Raw genomic sequence first — 20,440 nt, 5'->3', positions numbered from 1 at the left:
TCTCCTGTGCCTTGTGCCTTCCTGTCATCTTCTTCAGGTGTTCAGAACTTGTACAGCTAACTGGAGAGGTATTTGGAGAGAGCTTAAAGTGGAACAGTGCAGTGGGCATTTATGAAGTCTAGTTATTTATTTATTTATGGTTGAGTTTAAACAAGAAGTTAAAGCAGCACTTGGCAATTGATACTGATCCAGGATGCCCCCTAATGAGCTTTGCTCTGTCACTGTTCACCTTCTCAACTTCCCCACCCCATTTTTACTCCCATTGGCCCCATGAGACTGGCATCGCTTTTCCTCACATCACTCTTCTCCTCTGGAGTCACCCGCTCACTGTTAAACCTCCTTTGCACCAACTCCCACTGGCTTTCCTCAGAGAACCAGCTACATGTGGGCAATGAAAGAGTTCTCTTTTTTTGCCAACAAACAGAAGGAAACGTGATGCAACTCAATAAGCAGTGAAACACAATTATCAACTGCATAACTTGTCCAAGCTGCACCTAATGATGTTTGTCTTTCACAGGGAATACTTGTACAAGAAATGCATTAGATAGAGATAGGAAGGGATAGATATAATCACAGTGAAGGAGTTGACAAGAGAGTCCATCAGACTTTTGAGAGATGGAGCAGGTTCCAGTATTCTCCCTGAAGGTCACAGATTAGCCAGATAGTTGGGAGGTATCTGAGTGAAGAAAGAGCAACGGATGGGGAGATGTGGAGAGCAGTGTGAAGAGCGTGTGTCCAGATGGCCTGCTGAAAACATGCCCTTCAGCATGGTCATGTATTAAGGAGAGCTGGAGCCACGTGGAGGATGAAGGACATGAAATACGCAGCGGTGGACGCTGGGCATTAGTCACAGGGCATTGGCACTGGCACTGCTGCCTGTGTAGCTGTACCTGAAGGCATCTGTGTCCTGCAAACACAGGTCTGGAAAGCACAGCCTGTTCTGTAAAAGCAAAACGAAACAAAACAAAACAAAACAAAACAAAACAAAACAAAACAAAATAGATAAAATAAAATAAAATAAAATAAAATAAAATAAAATAAAATAAAATAAAATAAAATAAAATAAAATAAAATAAAATAAAATAAAGACTCATAATCCCTTTGAAGTTTGAAATTCTCAACTTAAAAAGAAACGGGACACAAAGGATATTTGAAGTTGAGAAGTGTGTTAACAGATTTCTATCAACTGCAGCTTGCTGACTTCTTTCTTGTGTTGGTGATCTGAAATGTGGAGGCACTACTCAGGATAATGCCTTCCCTCAGTCTTCTAGCCATGGTCTTGTTCAAATAAAAAAGTTGGAGACTGACTTCTTACATCATTTCTGAATAATAGGTCAAAGATGAATGGTAATAAACTAAAAGAGACGTTTGCATTTGACATTTGGAAGGAATTCCCAACATTCAACTGGTCATGATGTGAGGCATGGAGCTGGTGTGGAACAGGTAGCCCAGAGAAGTTGTGGCTGCCTCATCCCTGGAGATGTTCAGGACATCAGAGGACCCAGGCATCCAGATCTACTGTGTGACAGCCCTGCCCACAGCAAGGGAGTTGGAACTGGATGATCTTTAAGGTCTTTCCAACCCAAGCCATGCAAAAATCCTACAGTTCTCATCAACCTCTTCCAACATAGAATCCTTTTTGCTTAAATATTCCCTGATCACCTTCTCTTTCACCAAGGGCACATTTGCCTTGCACCAACATTTCCCACCTGTCTCTGGCACCTCGGATTCCAAGAAGCCCAGTCCAAGTAATAAACAATGAGGTCAGGAAGGAAAAAGGCATCAGAGACTTTTCTATGTCCTGTCTCACCAGGTTCCCTGCTCCATTCTACTCTGGGCCCTCATTCTCCCCAGCCTTCCTTTAGTCACCTACATCTTTCTACAAGCCCTTTTTGTCTTCGATATGCCTGGGCACATTCAATTGCAGTTGAACTCTTACATTCCCAAACTCATCTCAGGAGATATGCTGGACAAAGTCTCTGCATTGCTGCCAGGTGACCTCTTCTTGCTTCCACGTCCTGTATGCTTCCTTTCTGTGTTTGGGTTTGACCAGGTCAGTACATTACCATTCCTGCAGGACTTCTGACATCTTTATTTGACTTCCTCTTCCTTGGAATGGACTGATTCTGCTTGGAAGATGTGATCCTTGGATAGTTACAACATATTTTGACCCTGTTCAGCTGAGAGCCTTACCCTGCTGGACTGTACCCGACAGACACTTGAAGAAGCCTAGGTCTGCTCTGCTGTAGTGCAAAGGTGTGAGTTTGTCTTTTGCCCTCCTTTCAGACTCCTCAGTTCCTCAGTTCCACCATTGTCACTGCAGCCCAGGTTCCCTTTGCGCTTCACATTTCCCACCAGCCCTTCCTTGCTGATGAGTATGAGATCCAGCAGAGCACCTCTCCTTTTTGGTTCCTCTATGGCATGGTCAGGTTGCTACCATTTGTGCTCTCCAGGGATGTCCTGGATGGCGTATGGCCTGCTGTGCTGTCCCTGCAGCACACACCAGAGTAAAAAGGGCCCCCAAAGGGGACACGGGCCGGACAACATGAGGATCCCATCTGTCTCCATAGGGCACCTTCCACTTGCTCTTCCTGATCAGGAAGCCAGGAACAGACACTGTTGGGCTCCTCTGTTGGCCATTTCCATTTGCTCTGACCTGGTTGCTCTGCCATCCCCAGGCAGAACTCTGTGCACACTCACAGAGGGCAGTCGCCCTTCTAGGTCTCCTCGTCCATCCAGCGTAAAGACTGTATCCCTTCTGTGCTTCAGTCCAGTTCTGGAAGCCATTTAACTGTGTCCCTGTGGTCCAAACAAGTGCTCAGGCCTGCTACCGTACGAAAATTTCTGGTTCAGCATGTGTTGGTTTTCTCATTAGTGTAAAAACACATAAGTAAACATCCTAATTGGGAAATATTGTTGGAGTTAGCCGGGCTGTATATTGCATCTATATATAGTTTGAATATATAGTGTGTATACATATATATATATATAGACTGTGTGCCATTATATATAGCAGCACACAGGCATTGGACCCACTGTGGGGCTCTTAGCTGACCAAGGAGCACGGACACTCCTGGGGCATGGAGCTCACATGCAGGCAACTCCTTGTGCACATTGGAACTGAACCTGAGGAATTCCAGCTCCTGTGGGACCATGGGGAACTGAATTCCATTTCAGCCCCAGGGTTTCCATTTAGGGATGAGATGCCGGCACTGCCTCAGCTGGATCACTGCCCTGCCCAGGGGAAGTCCACCCCTCCCTGTCCTTGTCTCTGTGCTTTTTTTTTGTTTTAGCAAACACTCTCTGGTAGGACTAACCCTATGTCAGGAATTGGCCACCGTCCACTGGACATTTGGTGGCTAATGCAGCAGATTTCAAAGTACAGTCACCATGCTGTCGTCTTTCAGGAGCTGTTGGCTGTGGAGACCCAGGGACATCTCAGGGGAGGTGAACGGGAAGGATAAAAATGACATACTCTGCTGCGGATCTGGGCCGGGCTCCTGGGACAGAAGGAGCTCATACAAGCGGGGAGTGCTGCAGTGTGACAGCAGTGCCCAGGAGCAGCTCTTCTGCACGGCTCAGCAGGGCTGGGGGCATGATCTGCTGGTGACGTCAGGATAGAAGGAAAATGAGTGTGAACAGGCTGTGAGCCCACAGGAGGAGGATTTCTCACAGATGTTGACAAGGTAAGTCTCTGGCTGCAGGCAATGCAGACTCTTTTATTGGAAGGATCACTTATCCTGCAAACAGGCAGATTTCTGAAAGACAAATATCAGTGCACAGTGGTTGGGTCAGTGTTCTGAGTGCAGATATGGTAAAGATACAAGACATGAAAACTGCTCATAAGAAAAATATATCCAGGAAGCTGTAATATGATTAGGAAACGAGATCAAAGTAAAATCTAATTTAGCTTCTACTTCTTGTAGAATAATGAACCTCAGGAAATTAAACACAACATATAGAGTTAAATGGCCAATTTCCAAAGACAAATATTTTTATTATTATTATTATTATATGGAGGGAGGAGTGTATCTGAGAATGGTTTTGACTCATCATTATTTTCTGCACTCTGAACAGGACTCCATGCCCAGGAACAGCTGATGCCCAACAGCAGCTCCATCAGTGAGTTCCTCCTCCTGGCGTTGGCAGACACGCGGCAGCTGCAGCTCCTGCACTTCTGGCTCTTGCTGGGCATCTACCTGGCTGCCCTCCTGGGCAACGGCCTCATCAGCACAGCCGTAGCCTGCGACCACCGCCTGCACACCCCCATGTACTTCTTCCTCCTCAACCTCGCCCTCCTCGACCTGGGCTGCATCTCCACCACTCTCCCCAAAGCCATGGCCAATGCCCTCTGGGACACCAGACACATCTCCTACGCAGGATGTGCTGCACAGGTCTTTTTCTTTTTCTTCTTCATCTCAGCAGAATATTATCTTCTCACAGTCATGGCTTATGACCGCTACGTTGCCATCTGCAAGCCCCTGCACTACGGGACCCTGCTGGGCAGCAGAGCTTGTGCCACCATGGCAGCAGCTGCATGGGGCACTGGGGTCCTTAATTCCCTGCTGCACACTGCCAATACATTTTCCCTGCCTCTGTGCCAAGGCAATGCTGTGGATCAGTTCTTCTGTGAAATCCCCCACATCCTCAAGCTCTCCTGCTCGGATGCCTACCTCAGAGAAATTTGGCTTCTTGGGGTCAGTGCTTCTTTATCATCTGGGTGTTTTGTTTTCATTCTTTTCTCCTATGTGCAGATCTTCAGGGCTGTGCTGAGGATGCCCTCTGAGCAGGGACGGCACAAAGCCTTCTCCACATGCCTCCCTCACCTGGCTGTGGTCACCCTTTTTCTCAGCACTGCCTTCTTTGCCAATCTGAGGCCCCCCTCTCTTTCCTCCCAAGCCCTGGATCCGACGATGGCAGTTCTGTACTCGGTGGTGCCTCCAACCCTGAACCCCCTCATCTACAGCATGAGGAACCAGGAGCTCAAGGATGCAGTGAGGAAAATGGTATCATGGACTCATTTCAGCAGGGATAAGCTTCTCATCTGTCTCTACAAATGATTCACGGTCTTCTCCATTGTGGGCTTATTTGATGTTCCTTTCAGTTTATACTATTTATTTATTTTCATTAATAAATTCATTTTTATTTCTGCTCATATATATGTTTGTGTGTGTAATAATCATTAGTGGTAATCATGTTGCTATACATGTGTTTGTATTCCTTCCACTTCTGCTGAGGCATCACCCTGCTCTCTTTCTCTGGAGCCCATATGAACTCTGGGTCAGTGCTGACTCTCCCACAGCCACTGTGTTCCATCTCTGTCTCTGCAGGCAAATGAGATGCCAGCAGGCACTGTGGAGCTCATATAGGCTGGATTAGCAAAAGCAATCAATATATTAGCCTATACAGCCAATATATTACGTTAGCAAAAGGAATCAGTGTGTGCTCATCCTATAACTTCCAGGTTTACCTTCTCTTGGTGTGTGAACAGCCCTGTTTTTATCATTGATCCTGTTTCACAGAAGCACTGAAATCACAACGGACTGCTTCTTTCTTTGCCTCCACCAGGTGCAAGGACTTGTTCTTGGGCTTGATATAAAGTGTTTGGAGTTAGAGTGCATCAAGATAAAAAATTGCTGATTGTGGCAAAACAAGGAATGGAAATTTGCGGAAGTGGGGGAAAAGAGCTAAAAGGTGAGCCAGGGTGCACTGTGATGAAGAGGAAGATGAAATAAAGGGGAGGAAGTAGTTGCTGTGAGAAGGAGGACATGTGGTGTCAGGGGCTGTGTTTGGGGGCACACCTCTGTACCACAGCACGCATGCTGCCCCACACAGCACCTTCACAGAGCTGCCAGGGGTTGCCTATGGGTCAGCGGGTCCGGGCTGTCCTTCAGAGGTGAAGGCACAGGGAGACACCGTGCTGCAGGGCTGGGACGCCATAATCACCCTGGAACTCAGCATGCAGCAGCACTGAGCTCACCTTGCCCAGCTCCCAGGTGCCCCCTATGCTGCTCTTTTACTGCCCCTCCTCAACAGGACGGGGAGAAAGCACAGTTAACCAATTCCTGGGTTGAGGCAAAAAGCACTTCATTCTTTCCTTGTGTAGTACCCACTGACAGTAAATTGTGTGTGTTAGTGGCTGTGTATCAAATACAGGTTTTTCTGCACACTTGGGAACAGCTACTGAATTCAGTGTCTCTTTCACCTTAGTATGTTAGTTGGAACTACACCTAACCCACAACACATTTGACTAATATTTTGTATATTTTAATAGATTTCCAACACAGAAATCTGCTCACAGTCAGTTAAGATTTCACATCCCTCTTATTCCATATTTATTTTATTCCTGATTACTGTAATTGAAGTGATTCGCTATGCTTGCATTTCATCTTTGTTGTCTCACCTCCTGACTTCCTTTCCTAATACTTAACAATAACTTCCTAAATTACCCCTGTATAGCAGTTAGTTATTTCTGCTCTTGCTGTCACACCCCGTCTGTTGTGTCACTGCAGCTCGGGTAATGATTCTCTTCTGAATGCTTTGGTCATTGCTGAACTCCAGACCATTCCATTAACAGCTCTCTGGATACCGAAGTGAAGGTTGCTAAGTTACAGAAACACACTTATCCACCAGGTGTCAGCTGTAAGCAAAGAAACAATCTAATAAACAATTTCTTTGTGTGTACTGTAAGAAGATGAATTTTACTGTAGCACAACATCAGTCCTGAGATTTACTGTGTTTTTGTTTAGCTCAGTATTTTCAGCATCTAAATGGGAAATCAGTATTTTCCCAAAGCTTCATTATATGTCGTGGTTCCTTATGGTCAGAATGATGATGTGGACGCTTTGACAATACATCAGTTACACAGACTGGTACAAAAATCTACCTGGACTTTTGAAAGGCCTTTGGCATGGTCCCACATCACATCCTTATCTCTGTGGAGAGATGTGTGAGATGGATTTGAAGGGTGGACTGTACTTTGGATAAGAAATTGGTTGGAAGGTCGCAGCCAAAGGACTGTTACCAAATGCCATTTACCAAATGGCTGTCTGGGAAATGGGCTCCACCAGATGGAGGCCGATCACAAGTGGTGTCCCCAGGGGTCAGCCTTGGGACCAGAGCTCTTCAACGCCTATCAGTGGCATGGATGATGAGATACAGCACACCCTCAGCAAGATTGCTTGTGTCACCAAGCTGTGTGGTGCAGTTGGCACGACAGAATGAAGGGGTGCCATCCAGAAGGACCTGGACAGGCTTGGAAAGTAGGCCCAAAGAAACACCATGAGATTCAATAAAATCAAGTGCAAGGTTTTGCATTTGTGTTGGGACAATCCCAGGTATGAGTACAGGCTGTGAGAACTTCTTGTGAGCAGTCCTGCAGGGAAGGACTTAGAGGTCCTGGGAGATGGAAACCTTAACAGGAGCGATTGCAGCTTGAGAGGCCAACTGTACCCTGGGCTGCATCAACAGAGAGGTGGCCATCAGAGTGATGGAGGGCACTGTCCTTCTCGAGTCTGCTTGCATTTGTGCATGGGATTGCTCTGACCTGTATGAATATCCTGGGTGAGTAAAAGACAGAGTGAAGTATGAGTGATCCAGAGGAAAATGTGAGTAAACTTGGAGTGTGTTGTGAGTACATCCTGAGTAAAGTGTGAGTAAACACTCCACCAAGTATTTGTAAATTTGAAGTAAAGCATGAGTAAACCTGGAGTAAAGCATGAGTAAACATAAAGTGTTAGTAAACCTGGTGTGATATTTAAGTAAACCTTCAGTAAAGTGTGAGTAAAACCCAGAGTAGAGTGTGACTACAACTGGTCTAGAATGTGAATATACCCAGAGTAGAGTGTGAGTAAAACCCGTAGAAAAGTCAGAGTGAAGCAGGAGTAAGGTGTCAGTAAACCCAGAGTAAAGTGTAGGTAACCTGAAATAAGTGTGAGTAAAACCCAAATAAAAGGTGTGAGTACACCCAGACTAGACCCTGAGTACCTTCATTGCACAGTGTGAGTTCACATGGAGAAAATTAAGAATAAAGCTTGAGTAAAGTATGAGTTAAACCCAGAGTAAAGTGTGAGTAAAATGCAGAGTAAATTGTGAGTAAACACAGTAGTAAAGTGTGAGAATCATTTTATTCCCGTTCCCCATCACAACCAGTGAGGGGTGAGACCCATCAGCAGTCATCAGGCCAGGTGCCAAGCTAACCGCCTCATGGACAAAGAACCCAAATTCCTGTGGCGGCACCAACCTTCCAGCCTCTTATTCAAAGCCTGCAATTTCCTGGACCAGTCCATATCCCTCACCACCACAGAAGAATGAGAGAGGAAAATAACTCTTGTGCACCCACTCCTTCAACCATTCGCCCTAAACCCCTGACGTCCTTTTTGATAGCTCGCAGGCTTCCCTGAGCAATTTCATCACTGCCTACATGAACTGTCAGTAATGGGCAGTAATCAGAGGAGCAAACCAGACCCGGGACTTTTCTGGCGATGTCCCTGATGTGGGCCCCAGGGAGGCAGCACACCTCCCTACAGGTCGGGTCAGACCTGCAAATGGAGCCCTCCATGCCCCAGAGAAGGGAATCAGCCACCACAATTCCCCTCCTGCCTTTCCTGACAGAGGCAGTTTCAAGGCATGGGGGTGACTGCCTCAGCCTACGCTCCCTCCTAGGCAGATCCTGCCTGGACTCCCCACTCATGTCCCTTTCAATTTCCAGCATCTCAAGTCTGTTGCTTAGTGGGACCTGGGGGAGTGGGGTTGGCAGGCAGGGGTTTCACCAATGATGCCGAGCTGGGATACTCTTCCAACCCTCCTCCTCTCTCAGCTCTGTCCGACTGTGACAGGGCAGGGGGTCCAGCACTTCTGTGCGGGTATTGCCCTGGCACCCTTCCCTCTGACACACCAGTGAGACATATATATGCATATGTCATAAGTATTACACTTTCCTTTGATTTCTCTTACCAAATAGCTTTATTTCAGCCCACGAGTTGAACAGCCAAATTCTCTTCCCCATCCCTCTGGGAAAGGGGACAGTGCACAAAGCACTGTGTGGGGCTCAGCCACCTAGCGGGTTAAACCACCACAGTCATTTTGGTGCCCAATGTGGGGCTCCTAGAGTTGAGATAACAGCAGTGAGCAAACAACCGTGTGGTGCTGAGCCACCTTCCATGTCAAACCACAGCACTGCCCTGAGTCCATAACAGATCACCTTGGGTCTCTGAAACTGTCCCTGTCACTCAGTGGAGAACACCAGAAGATCTCGAGGTCTTCTCAGGGAGCAGCTCCTGAGGTACATTCTTTACACCATTCCTTTGGAAGAGGCCTCCAGTTCTCTGGTCCTGCTCTGCAGAGCCCCTCTTGTTATGGCGCTGCAGCAAGGAGACCAGCTCTGACACAGCGCTTCATATTGCCGCCTACTGACTGCAGCCCCGGAGTGCTGCTGTAGAGACAACAGGGCTGTGGTGAGACACACAAGACCTTCAGGTCTGCACAAATGCAAGGACTTGAGAGCAGCGTAAAGAGAGCAGGAATGAAAAGAGCGTGTTGTGCTGCTGTGCATGGCTGTACCTCCCCCAGATCCAGATCCAGGCAAGGCAGGAAGAGAGAAGAGCAAAGAAAAAGAAGTTTTTGCAAGCTTTTTTAGTGTCTTTTAACCTATTCAGGGAACCTAGTTCCATATTTGCATGAGCTCTTGGCGTCAGAAAATAGAAAGTAGGTGGGAAAGAAGAAGTGGAAAAAATGCAACATTTTTACAGATCACTGTATCACACACAAACAAAAAATAAAAAACATATAAAATAGGAAAAACATTGACTGGGAATCGTGTCAGGAAGATGCACACTTTATTGAAGCTAGAATAGTGCATACTGCAACACTTTGCGGAGGGCATGCTTGATGTCCTGGTTCCTCATGCTGTAGATAATGGGGTTCAGTGTTGGAGGAACCACTGAGTACAGAAATGACACCACCAGGTCCAGGGATGGGGAGGAAATGGAGAAGGGCTTCAGGTGGGCAAACACGACAGTGCTGAGAAACAGGGAGACCACAGCCAGGTGAGGGAGGCACGTGGAGAAGGCTTTGTGCCATCCCTGCTCAGAGGGCATCCTCAGCACGGCCCTGAAGATCTGCACATAGGAGAAAAGAATGAAAGCAAAACACCCATATATGGCAAGAACACTAAGCACAATAAATCCTGTTTCCCTGAGAGAGCCTGATTCTGAGCAGGAGGGCTTGAGGATGTGGGGGATTTCACAGAAGAACTGGTTCACAACTTTACCTCGGCACAGTGCTTGAGAAAACGTACTGGCAGTGTGCAGTAGGGAATAGAGAAGCCCCGTGACCCAGGCAGCTGCTGCCATGGTGGCACAAGCTCTGCTGCCCAGCAGGGTCCCGTAGTGCAGGGGCTTGCAGATGGCAACGTAGCGGTCATAGGACATGATGGTGAGAATGGAATACTCTGCTCCAAACAGGAAAAGAAAGAAGAAAAACTGGGTAGCACATCCTGCATAGGAGATGAGCCTGGTGTGCCAGGGGGCATTGGCCATGGCTTTGGGGAGAGTGGTGGAGATGCAGCCCAGGTCGAGGAGGGCGAGGTTGAGGAGGAAGAAGTACATGGGGGTGTGCAGGCGGTGGTCGCAGGCTACGGCTGTGCTGATGAGGCCGTTGCCCAGGAGGGCAGCCAGGTAGATGCCCAGCAAGAGCCAGAAGTGCAGGAGCTGCAGCTGCCGCGTGTCTGCCAACGCCAGGAGGAGGAACTCGCTGATGGAGCTGCTGTTGGGCATCTGCAGTTCCTGGGCATGGAGTCCTGTTCAGAGTGCAGAAGATAATGACAAGACAGTTCTCACAGTCACACCTCCTGCTATACTATAAAAACTTTTCTTTCTTTTAGGACCATGTTCATTTGCTCCATTCCCTGAAACTGATTTCATGAAGCTCAGCATTCCAGAAGCAGAAGCGGGTAATAAAGCTTTTTCTTTCCTCTATTTTTCTTATTTTATCCCTACTTCCTGGATATTTTCATCTGTTTCCAAGTCACATATCCTTACGCCAAGTGCACTTAGAGCCCAGCATCCCAACCTCTGTGCCCTTCAATTTCTGTGAGAGAAAGCTGCCTATTTGAAGGATAAGTGCATTATGCATGTCTGCAGAAAACGACAATAATTTCAGCTGGTTCCGTCCTTTGAGAAAGGAGACGCTGAAAGCACATTCTGTGTGACTGTATACAAAAGAAATGATTGATTAAAGTATAATTCAGGAGTCTCAGGGATGTGTTCAAAGTTTACAGGTGCTTTTAGATTTCAGCCTCCAATCCTTTTTCCCTTCCCTAAGGATATAAAAGAAAAATCCCTGCTTTGTCTCTCCTCTCGCAAAGTGCTCTTGGAAACACTCTGGAGAGCTGTGTAGCTGTGATCCCCCTGCCCCAGGCAGCAGCTGTGGCAGCAGAAGGCCCCTGCCCTGCCCTGCCCTGCCAGGGGGCTCCTTCCCCCCACACGTCTCCCTGCAGCTCCCTGGGCAGCTCCCTGGGCAGGCTGAGTGCTGAGCCTGGCAGGCGGCAGAGTCCCTGCCCCAGCACACAGCCCCTGGGGCACAGCAGGGACCCTGCTCTGCACAACAGGAATGGGTACATGCATCTGGACTGGGTCTTTTTCCCTGAAAAAGAAACACAGAATGTTTGCAGCCTGATCTGCAATGAGATGTCCCAAATTCAGTGATACCTCCAGGAAAATGAGCTGCATTGCCTGCCGCAAGAAACTTACCTTCTTAAAAGAAGAGAGCAATGCTCCTCCAGTGAGCTCACAGCCTGCTCACACTGTACACATCCAGTAATCTCTCCGTCTTTTTTGTTATATCCTCATGTCACCTCCAATCATGTCCCTTGCCCTTTTGTGCTGTACAGAGGAGCTGCTCCTGGGCACAGCTCTATAGCGCTGCCCACTTGTATGGGCTCCCTGTATCTCAGAAGGCTGGCCCAGCTCAGCAGCAGAGGATGTCATTTTTATCCTTCCCACTCATCTCCCCTCAGACGGCCCTGAGTCTCCATGGACAACAGCTCCTGAAAGACAACAGCATTGTGACTGTACTTGGAAATCTGCTGCATTAAATACCAAATGACAGTGACCCATTCCAGACACATGGTTAGTCGTACCAGAGAGTGTTTGCTCTAATAAAAAGGCACACAGAGAAGCACATGGAGGGGTGGTCTTCTCCTGTGCAGGGCAGTGATCCAGCTGAGGCAGTGCAGGCATCTCATCTCTAGATGGAAACCCTGGGACTGAAATGGAATTCAGCCCTCCACGGACCCACAGGAGCTGGGATTCCTCTGGTTCAGTTCAGGTGTGCACAAGGAGTTGTTTGCATATGAGTTCTTGCTCTGAGTTCTTGGTCCTTCACCATATAGTCAGTTGCTCACACACAGACCCTGGGTGATGAACAGAGTGCCTCTGGCAGCTTCAACTGATGAAATCTCAGTTTTCTGGAATGACATCTGTAGCAGCCACATGTCATGCCAGTTCCCTGGGCTGTCTAGCACACTCATGTGCAGCAGCAAATGCAGCACTGTGCCTTCAGGAAAGCCATGGCCCAGGAGTGTCTGTGCTGCTTAGCCAACGCTGAGCCCCACAACAGGTCCAATGCCTGTGTACCACTACATATAGTGTCACACAATCTATGTGTATTTATATATACACTATGCACTATACAGTCCAGCTAACTCCAACAATGCTTTCCAATTAGGATGTTTTCTTATGTCTTTTCACACTAATGAGAACACCAACACAGGATGAACTTGAAATATTTGTACAGTAGCAGGCCTGAGCTCCTGTTTGGACACAGGGACACAGTTAAATGGCTTCCACAACTGGACTGCAGCACAAGGGGGATACGGAGTCTTTATGATGGATGAACGAGGAGACAAGGAACGGCGACTGCCCTCTGTGAGAGTGCACTGAGCTCTGCCTGGGCATGGCAGAGCAGCCAGGTCAGAGCAAATGGAGATGGCCAACAGAGGAGACCAACAGAGTCTGTTCCTGGCTGGAAGCCTCATGTTGTCAGGCCCTTGTCCATGTTTTGGGCCTTTTTCACTTCAGTGTCTGCTGTAGGTACAGCACTGAAGGACATATCCATTCCTGGAGATCCCTGGAGAGTACAGATGGCAGCTTTCTTACCCATGCCATAGAGGAACCAAAGAGGAGAGGTTCTCTGCTGGATACTTGTGGGGAACGCAAAGATCTAAGAGAACACGGGCTGCTGGTCCAGTTGGGTAAGGCTCAGAGGGAAATAGGGTCAAAAAATGTAGTTACAGTATGAGGATCACCACTTCCAAACAGAATAAGTCCATTCCAAGGAAGAGAAAACAAGGTAAAATTGGGACAAGTCCTGCAGGAATGGGAAAGATAGACCTGGTCAAGCCCAAATACGGAAAGGAAGCATACAGGACACGGAAACAAGAAGAGGTCACTGGACAGCAATGACATTAGGAATGCTAGAGATCAACTGCAATTGAATGTGCCCAGGCATATCAAAGACAAGAAGGGCTTGTAGAAATATGTAGGCTACAAAAGGAAGGCTAGGGAGAATGTGGGCCCAGAGTAGAATGGGGCAGGGAACCTGGTGAGAGAGGACATGGAGAAGTCTTAGAATCCTAGGTGCCAGAGACAGGTGGGAAATGTTGGTGCAAGGCAGATGTGCCCTTGGTGAAAGAGGAGGTGATCAGGAATACCTGAGCAAACGGGATTCTGTGTTGGAAGAGGTTGTCAAGAACTGTAGGATTTTTGCATGGCTTTGGTTGGAAAGATCTTAAAGATCATCTAATTCCAACTCCCTTGCTGTGGGCAGGGCTGTCACACGGTAGATCAGGATGCCTGGGGCCCTTGACAACTTGAACATCTCCAGGGATGAGGCAGCCGCAACTTCTCTGGGCTACCTGTTCCACACCAGCATCATGCCTCACATCATGACCAGCTGAATGTTGGGAATTCCTTCCAAATGTCAAATGTAAATCTCTCTTTTAGTTGATTACCATTCATCTTCGACCTATCATTCAGAAATGAAGTAAGAAGTCAGCCTCCAACTTTTTTATTTGAACAAGACCACGGCTAGAAGATGGAGGGAAGGCATTATCCTGAGTAGTGCCTCCACATTTCAGATCACCAACACAAGATAGAAATCATAAATCTGGAGTTGATAAAAATCTGCTAACACACTTCTCAACTTTGAGTCCCATTTCTTTTTAAGTTGTGAATTTGAAACTTCAAAAATTTTAAGTTTTTATTTTATTTTATTTTATTTGGTGTTGCTTTGCTTTGTTTTGCTTTTATAGAACAGGCTGTGCTTTCCAGACCTGTGTTTGCAGGACACAGATGCCTTCAGGTACAGGGACACAGGCCGTGGTGCCAGTGCCAGTGCCCTGTGACTAATGCCCAGTGCCCATAGCTGCTCTACCCTGCTGCGTATTTCATGTCCCTCATCCTCCAGGGGTCTCCTGCGCTCCTAAATTAATCACCATGCTGAAAGGCATGTGGTCAGCAGGCCATCTGTACACACACTCTTCCCACTGCTCTCCACATCTCCCCATCCCTTGCTCTTTCTTCACACAGATACCTCCCAACTATCTGGCTGATCTGCGACCTTCAAGGAGATTATTGGAACCTGCTCCATCTCTCCAAAGGCTGAGAGACACTTTTCTCAACTCCTTTACTGTGATTATATCTGTCCCTTCCTATCTCTGTCTAACTCATTTCTTGTACAGATATTTCCTGTGAAAGACGAAAGTCAGTAGTTGCGGCTTGGACAGGGCATGCAGTTGATCACTGTGTTTTTCTGTTCATTCATTTGCATCACGTTTCCTTATGTTTGTTGGCAAAAAAAAAAAAAAAAAAAAAAAAGAGAAATCTTTCATTGCCCACATGCAGCTGGTTCTCTGAGAAAAGCCAGTGGGAGTTGGTGCAAAGGAGGTTTAACATTTAGCAGGTGACTCCAGAGGAGAAAAGTGATGTGAGGAGAAGTGATGCCAGTCCCATGGGGCCAATGGGAGTAAAAATGGGGTGGGGAAGTTGAGGAGGACATTTGTCCACAACAGTGACAGGGCAAAGCTCATTATGAGACATCCTGGATCAGTATAAACTGCCAAGTGCTGCTTTAACTTCTTGTTTAAACACAACCATAAATAAATAAATAAATATGGAGACTACTTAAGTGCCCATTGGACTCTTGCTCTTTAAGCTTTCTCCAGATACCTTTTCATTTTGTTGTGCAAGTTCTGAACACCTGAAGAAGATGACAGGAAGGCACAAGGCACAGGAGGGCTCTTTAGGTTGTAATGGGCCTCAGGTGGCCTTCGCTGCTCAGTCCATCAACCTCCAGTGCAGAGAGAAGTTTGCATGAAGTGCTCAAGAAGACCAAGTCAGAAGGAACAGAGAAGTTTCTTGGAGTATTAATGGGCCCCACTGAGGGCCACTAACAAGCAAGCTTCCCCAGGGACTTGTTAGAGCAGATAATTGGAAGCCATGCTGACAGGCAGGCAAAGGCACTGGGATGGTGGCTGTGATGCTGAGAAAAGCCTCCTTTGTGTTATGAAGCAGAAAGGCCCAGCCCTGATCCCCAGACCCTTGGCAGGGAGATCCTGTCCCTCCTGCTGGCTCAGGGCCCTTCCTGGGGCAGTGGGATGGGGGTTTGTATGAGGTCAAATGAAAGACAAGGGGACAGCAGCTCCCAGGCTCTGCGTGGGGTGCAAGGATGTTGTGAGGCCCAAGTCCCATGTGGGCAGCGTGTCTCATCCCAGGGTGTGGGATCTAAGAAGGGCCCAGCCTGAACTTGCAGCCAATTGCAGTGAATCTTTGAACTTCAGATCTCTCAGTTCTAGAGCCCTCCTTTGGACATTCTCCAATAGCTTTACTTCTTCTATGCACTGCGGTGCCCAGAAGTGCACCCACCGCTCTAGGTGAGGCTGCAGCAGTGCAGAGCAGATAGGGACAATCCCTTCCCTCACCCAGCTGGCAATGTCGTGCTCAATGCACTCCAGGGGATGGTTGTCCTTCATGGCTGCCTGGGCACACTGCTGATTCATGCCCAATTTGCTGTTGACCAGGACCCCCAGTCCCTTTCAGTGGGACTGCTCTCCAGTGTCCCATCCCGCAGTCAGTGTGTATGTCCAGGGTTGCCCCATTCCCAGGTGCAGAATCAGGCATTTGTTCTTGTTATGCTTCATTTGGTTGGTGCTTGCCCAGTTCTCTAACTTGTCCACATCTCTCTGTCCTCTCCACAATATTGTGCACATCTGAACTCAACTAAGAGGACTTCCGGCTCCCATGGTTCTGTGAGGAACAGAATCCCATTTCAGCCCCAGTGTTTCCATCTGAGGATGAGATGCCTAACCCTAGGGTTAGGATGAGATGCTCTCATAGTAATAGGACAAAGGAAAACGGCTTTAAATTAAAAATGGAAGACTTAGGTTAGATGTTAGAAAGACATTTTTTCACACAGTCACAGGAAGAAATTGTCCATAGAGGCTGTGTATGCCCCATCCCTGGAGACATTCAAAGTCAGTATGGATGGGATCCTGAGCATCCTGATCTGGTGGTTGGCAGCCCTGCCCATGGCTGGGGGCTTGGAACTAGGTGCACTTTTAAGTCCCCTCCAACCTAAGCCATGCTGTGATCCTGTAATTTCATGCTTGCACTGCCTCAGCTCTACCACTACCCAGACAGGGGAAGTCCTCCTCCCAGTCCTTGTCTGTGTGTCATTTTTGTTATGGGTCATGCGCAGAGGTTTCCAGATTTGGCTTTTACTTCTCTCATGGTCAAACTTCTTTTGGTAGGAACAACCGTGCTTCTGGAATCCAGTGGGCATGCTGATTAATTGAGCTGACTTTGAAGTACGTTCTGCAGTGATGACCCTGCTGCCTTGCAGGAGCTGTCAGCTCAGGAGGGCCATGGATATCTCCAGGGAGAGCTTTGGGGAGAAGGAAATCACCTCCCCTGCTGCTGATCTGGGCCGGGCTCCTGGGACACAGGGAGCTGATACAAGTGGGCAGAGCTGAAGGCAGAGAGACAGCTGTGCCCAGGAGCAGCTCTTCTGTACAGCACAGCAGGGCTGGGGCATGATCTGCAGGTGACATGAGGATAGAAGGGGAAAGAGAGAGAGATTACAGGATGTGTGCAGTGTGAGTGTCTCTGAGCACACTGAAGGAGCATTGCTCACAGCAACTGAGAAGCATTTTGAGAAGCCCAGAGTGCATTTCACACTACCCTTGACAAGGTAAGTCTTTTGCTCCAGGCAATGAATCTGCTTTTCCTAGAGGTATCACTAAATTTGGGACATCCCATTACATATCAGGCAGAAGGCGCTCAATGATTCTTTACTGTGGAGAAAGTTTTTCTCTAGCTGAGGGCTTCCGTTCTGCAGCATCAGAGAACAGGAACAAGCCTAATGGACAGAGCAGCTTCTCACTCTCTCTATGGGAGAGACTTTAGTCAGTGGAAGACTGCATACAACAAAGATTTTTCATCCTATCACTCATACAGGATCTGAAGAAACAGAGATTTTGCAAATCGCTTTGAAGTCAGGCTCTCCCCCACCAAAATGACAGAATGTGTACAGGTTTGGTTCAGTGCTGATCCCATGAGCATCTCTCTCCCTTACTCAGCATGGCAGCATGAGCCCTGTGATTCTGCTACTATGGACCCATCTCTGAAGGATGGAAACATGGGATGAGATGAATTCCATCTTCCTCCCTTGCTGTGATAAAAAGGGAATATTCCCAAAGATCCAGTGGGCAGAATCTGAATCAGCCAAAGCAAGGATCCAAGTGCAGAAAACTTCATTCCATGAGCCCAAAGGCTCAGAACAGGACTGTCTCCTATGAAGTCTTTTCTAATGTCTCCTTGTCTTCTCCTCTGCACAGAACCACATTCCCAGAAGTACCAGATGGCCAACAGCAGCTCCATCAGCGAGTTCCTCCTCCTGGCGTTGGCAGACATGCGGCAGCTGCAGCTCCTGCACTTCTGGCTCTTGCTGGGCATCTACCTGGCTGCCCTCCTGGGCAACGGCCTCATCAGCACAGCCGTAGCCTGCGACCACCGCCTGCACACCCCCATGTACTTCTTCCTCCTCAACCTCGCCCTCCTCGACCTGGGCTGCATCTCCACCACTCTCCCCAAAGCCATGGCCAGTGTTGTCTTTGACACCCATGCCATTTCCTACGCAGGATGTGTTGTTCAGGTATTTATGTTTGTGTTTTTTATCTCTGCAGAATATTTTCTTCTCACTGTGATGTCCTATGACCGCTATGTTGCCATCTGCAAGCCCCTGCACTACGGGACCCTGCTGGGCAGCAGAGCTTGTGCCACCATGGCAGCAGCTGCCTGGGGCACTGGGCTTCTCCATGCTGTGCTGCACACTGCCAATACATTCTCACTGCTTTTCTGCCAAGGCAATGCTGTGCACCAGTTCTTCTGTGAAATCCCCCAACTTGTTAAGCTCTCCTGCTCAAACTCCTACCTCAGAGAAATGTTGCTTCTTGTGGTCAGTGCTGCTTTAGCATCTGGGTGTTTTGCTTTCATTGTTTTGTCCTATGTGCAGATCTTCAGGGCCGTGCTGAGGATGCCCTCTGAGCAGGGATGGCACAAAGCCTTCTCCACGTGCCTCCCTCACCTGGCCGTGGTCTCCCTGTTTCTCAGCACTGGCTTTTTTGCCAATCTAAGGCCCCCCTCTCTTTCCTCCCCATCCTTGGATCTGATGATGGCTTTTCTGTACTCAGTGGTTCCTCCAACACTGAATCCGCTCATCTACAGCATGAGGAACCAGGAGCTCAGGGATGCAGTGAGGAAAATGATGCCCTGGTCACATTTCAGCAGGGATAAACTTCTCATCTGTCTCTGCAAATGACTCACAGTCTGTCCCATAACAGCCCTGTATTGCGTTTTTTACTCTTAATATTTTTTCTTTATTTATGTTAATAGATACGTTTTAGTTTTCTATTCATATACATGTGCATGTCTGTAATTATCATTAGTGATCACGGTCTTAGACATGTTTGGCTTCCTACCACTTCTACTGAGACATTACCCTGCTCTCTTTCTCCTGAAGCCTGTATGATCCTGGGTCAGTGCTGACTCCCACAGCCTCTGTGTTCCATCTTTGTATCTGCAGGCAAATGAGATGCCAGCAGGCACCGTGGAGATTATATAGGCTGGATTAGTGAGAGGCATCAGTTTATTAGCCGAAGGACTAATACATTACTTTAGTTTGTGCTTGTCCTAAAACTTTCTAGTCTAACTGCCTGTGGGGTGGTGGGGCTGGGCTGTCCTGCAGAGAGGAAAGCACACAAAGACACCGTTCAGCAAGGCTGGGACCCCAAAAGCACCCTGGAACTCAGCACCCAGCTGCACTGTGCTCACCTTGCCCGGCTCCCAGGTGTCCCCTATGCTGCTCTGTCACTGCCCCTCCTCAACAGGATGGGGGAGAAAACACAGTTAACGAATTCCTGGGCGGAGGCAAAAGGCACTTTATTCTTTCTTTGTGTAGTACCCACTGACAGTAAATTGTGTGTGTTAATGGCTGCGCATCAAATGCAGGTTTTTCTGCACACTTGGGAACAGCTACTGAATTCAGCGTCTCTTTCACCTTAGTATATTAATTGAAACTACACCTAACCCACAACACATTTGACTAATATTTTGTATATTTTAATAGATTTCCAACACAGAAATCTGCTCAGAGTCAGTTAAGATTTCACATCCCTCTTATTCCATATTTATTTTATTTCTGATTACTGTAATTGAAGTGATTCACTATGCTTGCATTTCATCTTTGTTGTCTCACCTCCTAACCTCCTTTCCTAATACTTAACAATAACATCCTAAATTACACCTGTGTAGCAGTTAGTTGTTTCTGTTCTTGCGGTCACACCCAGTCTGTTGTGTCACTGCAGCTCGGGTAATGATTCACTTCTGAATGCTTTGGTCATTGCTGAACTCCAGACCATTCCGACAGGAGCTCTCTGGATACCGAAGTGAAGACTGCTAAGTTACAGAAACACACTTATCTACCAGGTGCCAGCTGTAAGCAAAGAAACAATCTAATAAACAATCTATTTGTGTGTGCAGTAACAAGATGAAGTTTTCCGTAACACAACCTTAGTCCTGAGATTTACTGGATTTTGTTTAGCTCAACATTTTCAATATCTAAATGGGAAATCAGTATTTTCCCAAAGCTTCATTAAATTTTGTGGTTCTCTATGGTCAGAATGACAATGAGGACACTTTGACAATACATCAGTTTCACAGACCAGTACAAAAATCTACCTGGACTTCTGAAAGGCCTTTGGCATGGTCCCACATCACATCCTTATCTCTGTGGAGAGATGTGTGAGATGGATTTGAAGGGCGGACACTTCATTTGATGCAGCCCAGGGTGTGGTTGTTTTTCTGGGCTGCAACTGCACACTGCT

The 20,440-nt window shown here is 47.6% G+C and overlaps 1 protein-coding gene across 1 annotated transcript in view; it reads left to right on the top strand.

The window, feature by feature from the left end:
- Positions 1-4,124: 4,124 nt before the first annotated feature.
- The window catches only part of LOC776312 (olfactory receptor 14J1-like), a gene marked incomplete at its 5' end in the record, with an annotated part of 23,171 nt that continues 6,855 nt past the window's right edge, over positions 4,125-20,440 (top strand). Inside the window, one exon of the mRNA XM_040654616.1 lies at positions 4,125-5,006. Coding sequence (XP_040510550.1) covers positions 4,125-5,006 — 882 coding nt within the window. The remainder of the gene's footprint in view (positions 5,007-20,440) is intronic.

This window comes from Gallus gallus, chromosome 33 (assembly GCF_016699485.2).
Source record: "Gallus gallus isolate bGalGal1 chromosome 33, bGalGal1.mat.broiler.GRCg7b, whole genome shotgun sequence".
In the NCBI taxonomy this organism is placed as follows: Eukaryota; Metazoa; Chordata; class Aves; order Galliformes; family Phasianidae; genus Gallus; species Gallus gallus.
Note: the sequence above shows the minus strand (reverse complement) of the source record. Positions and strands in the feature narration are given on the sequence as shown.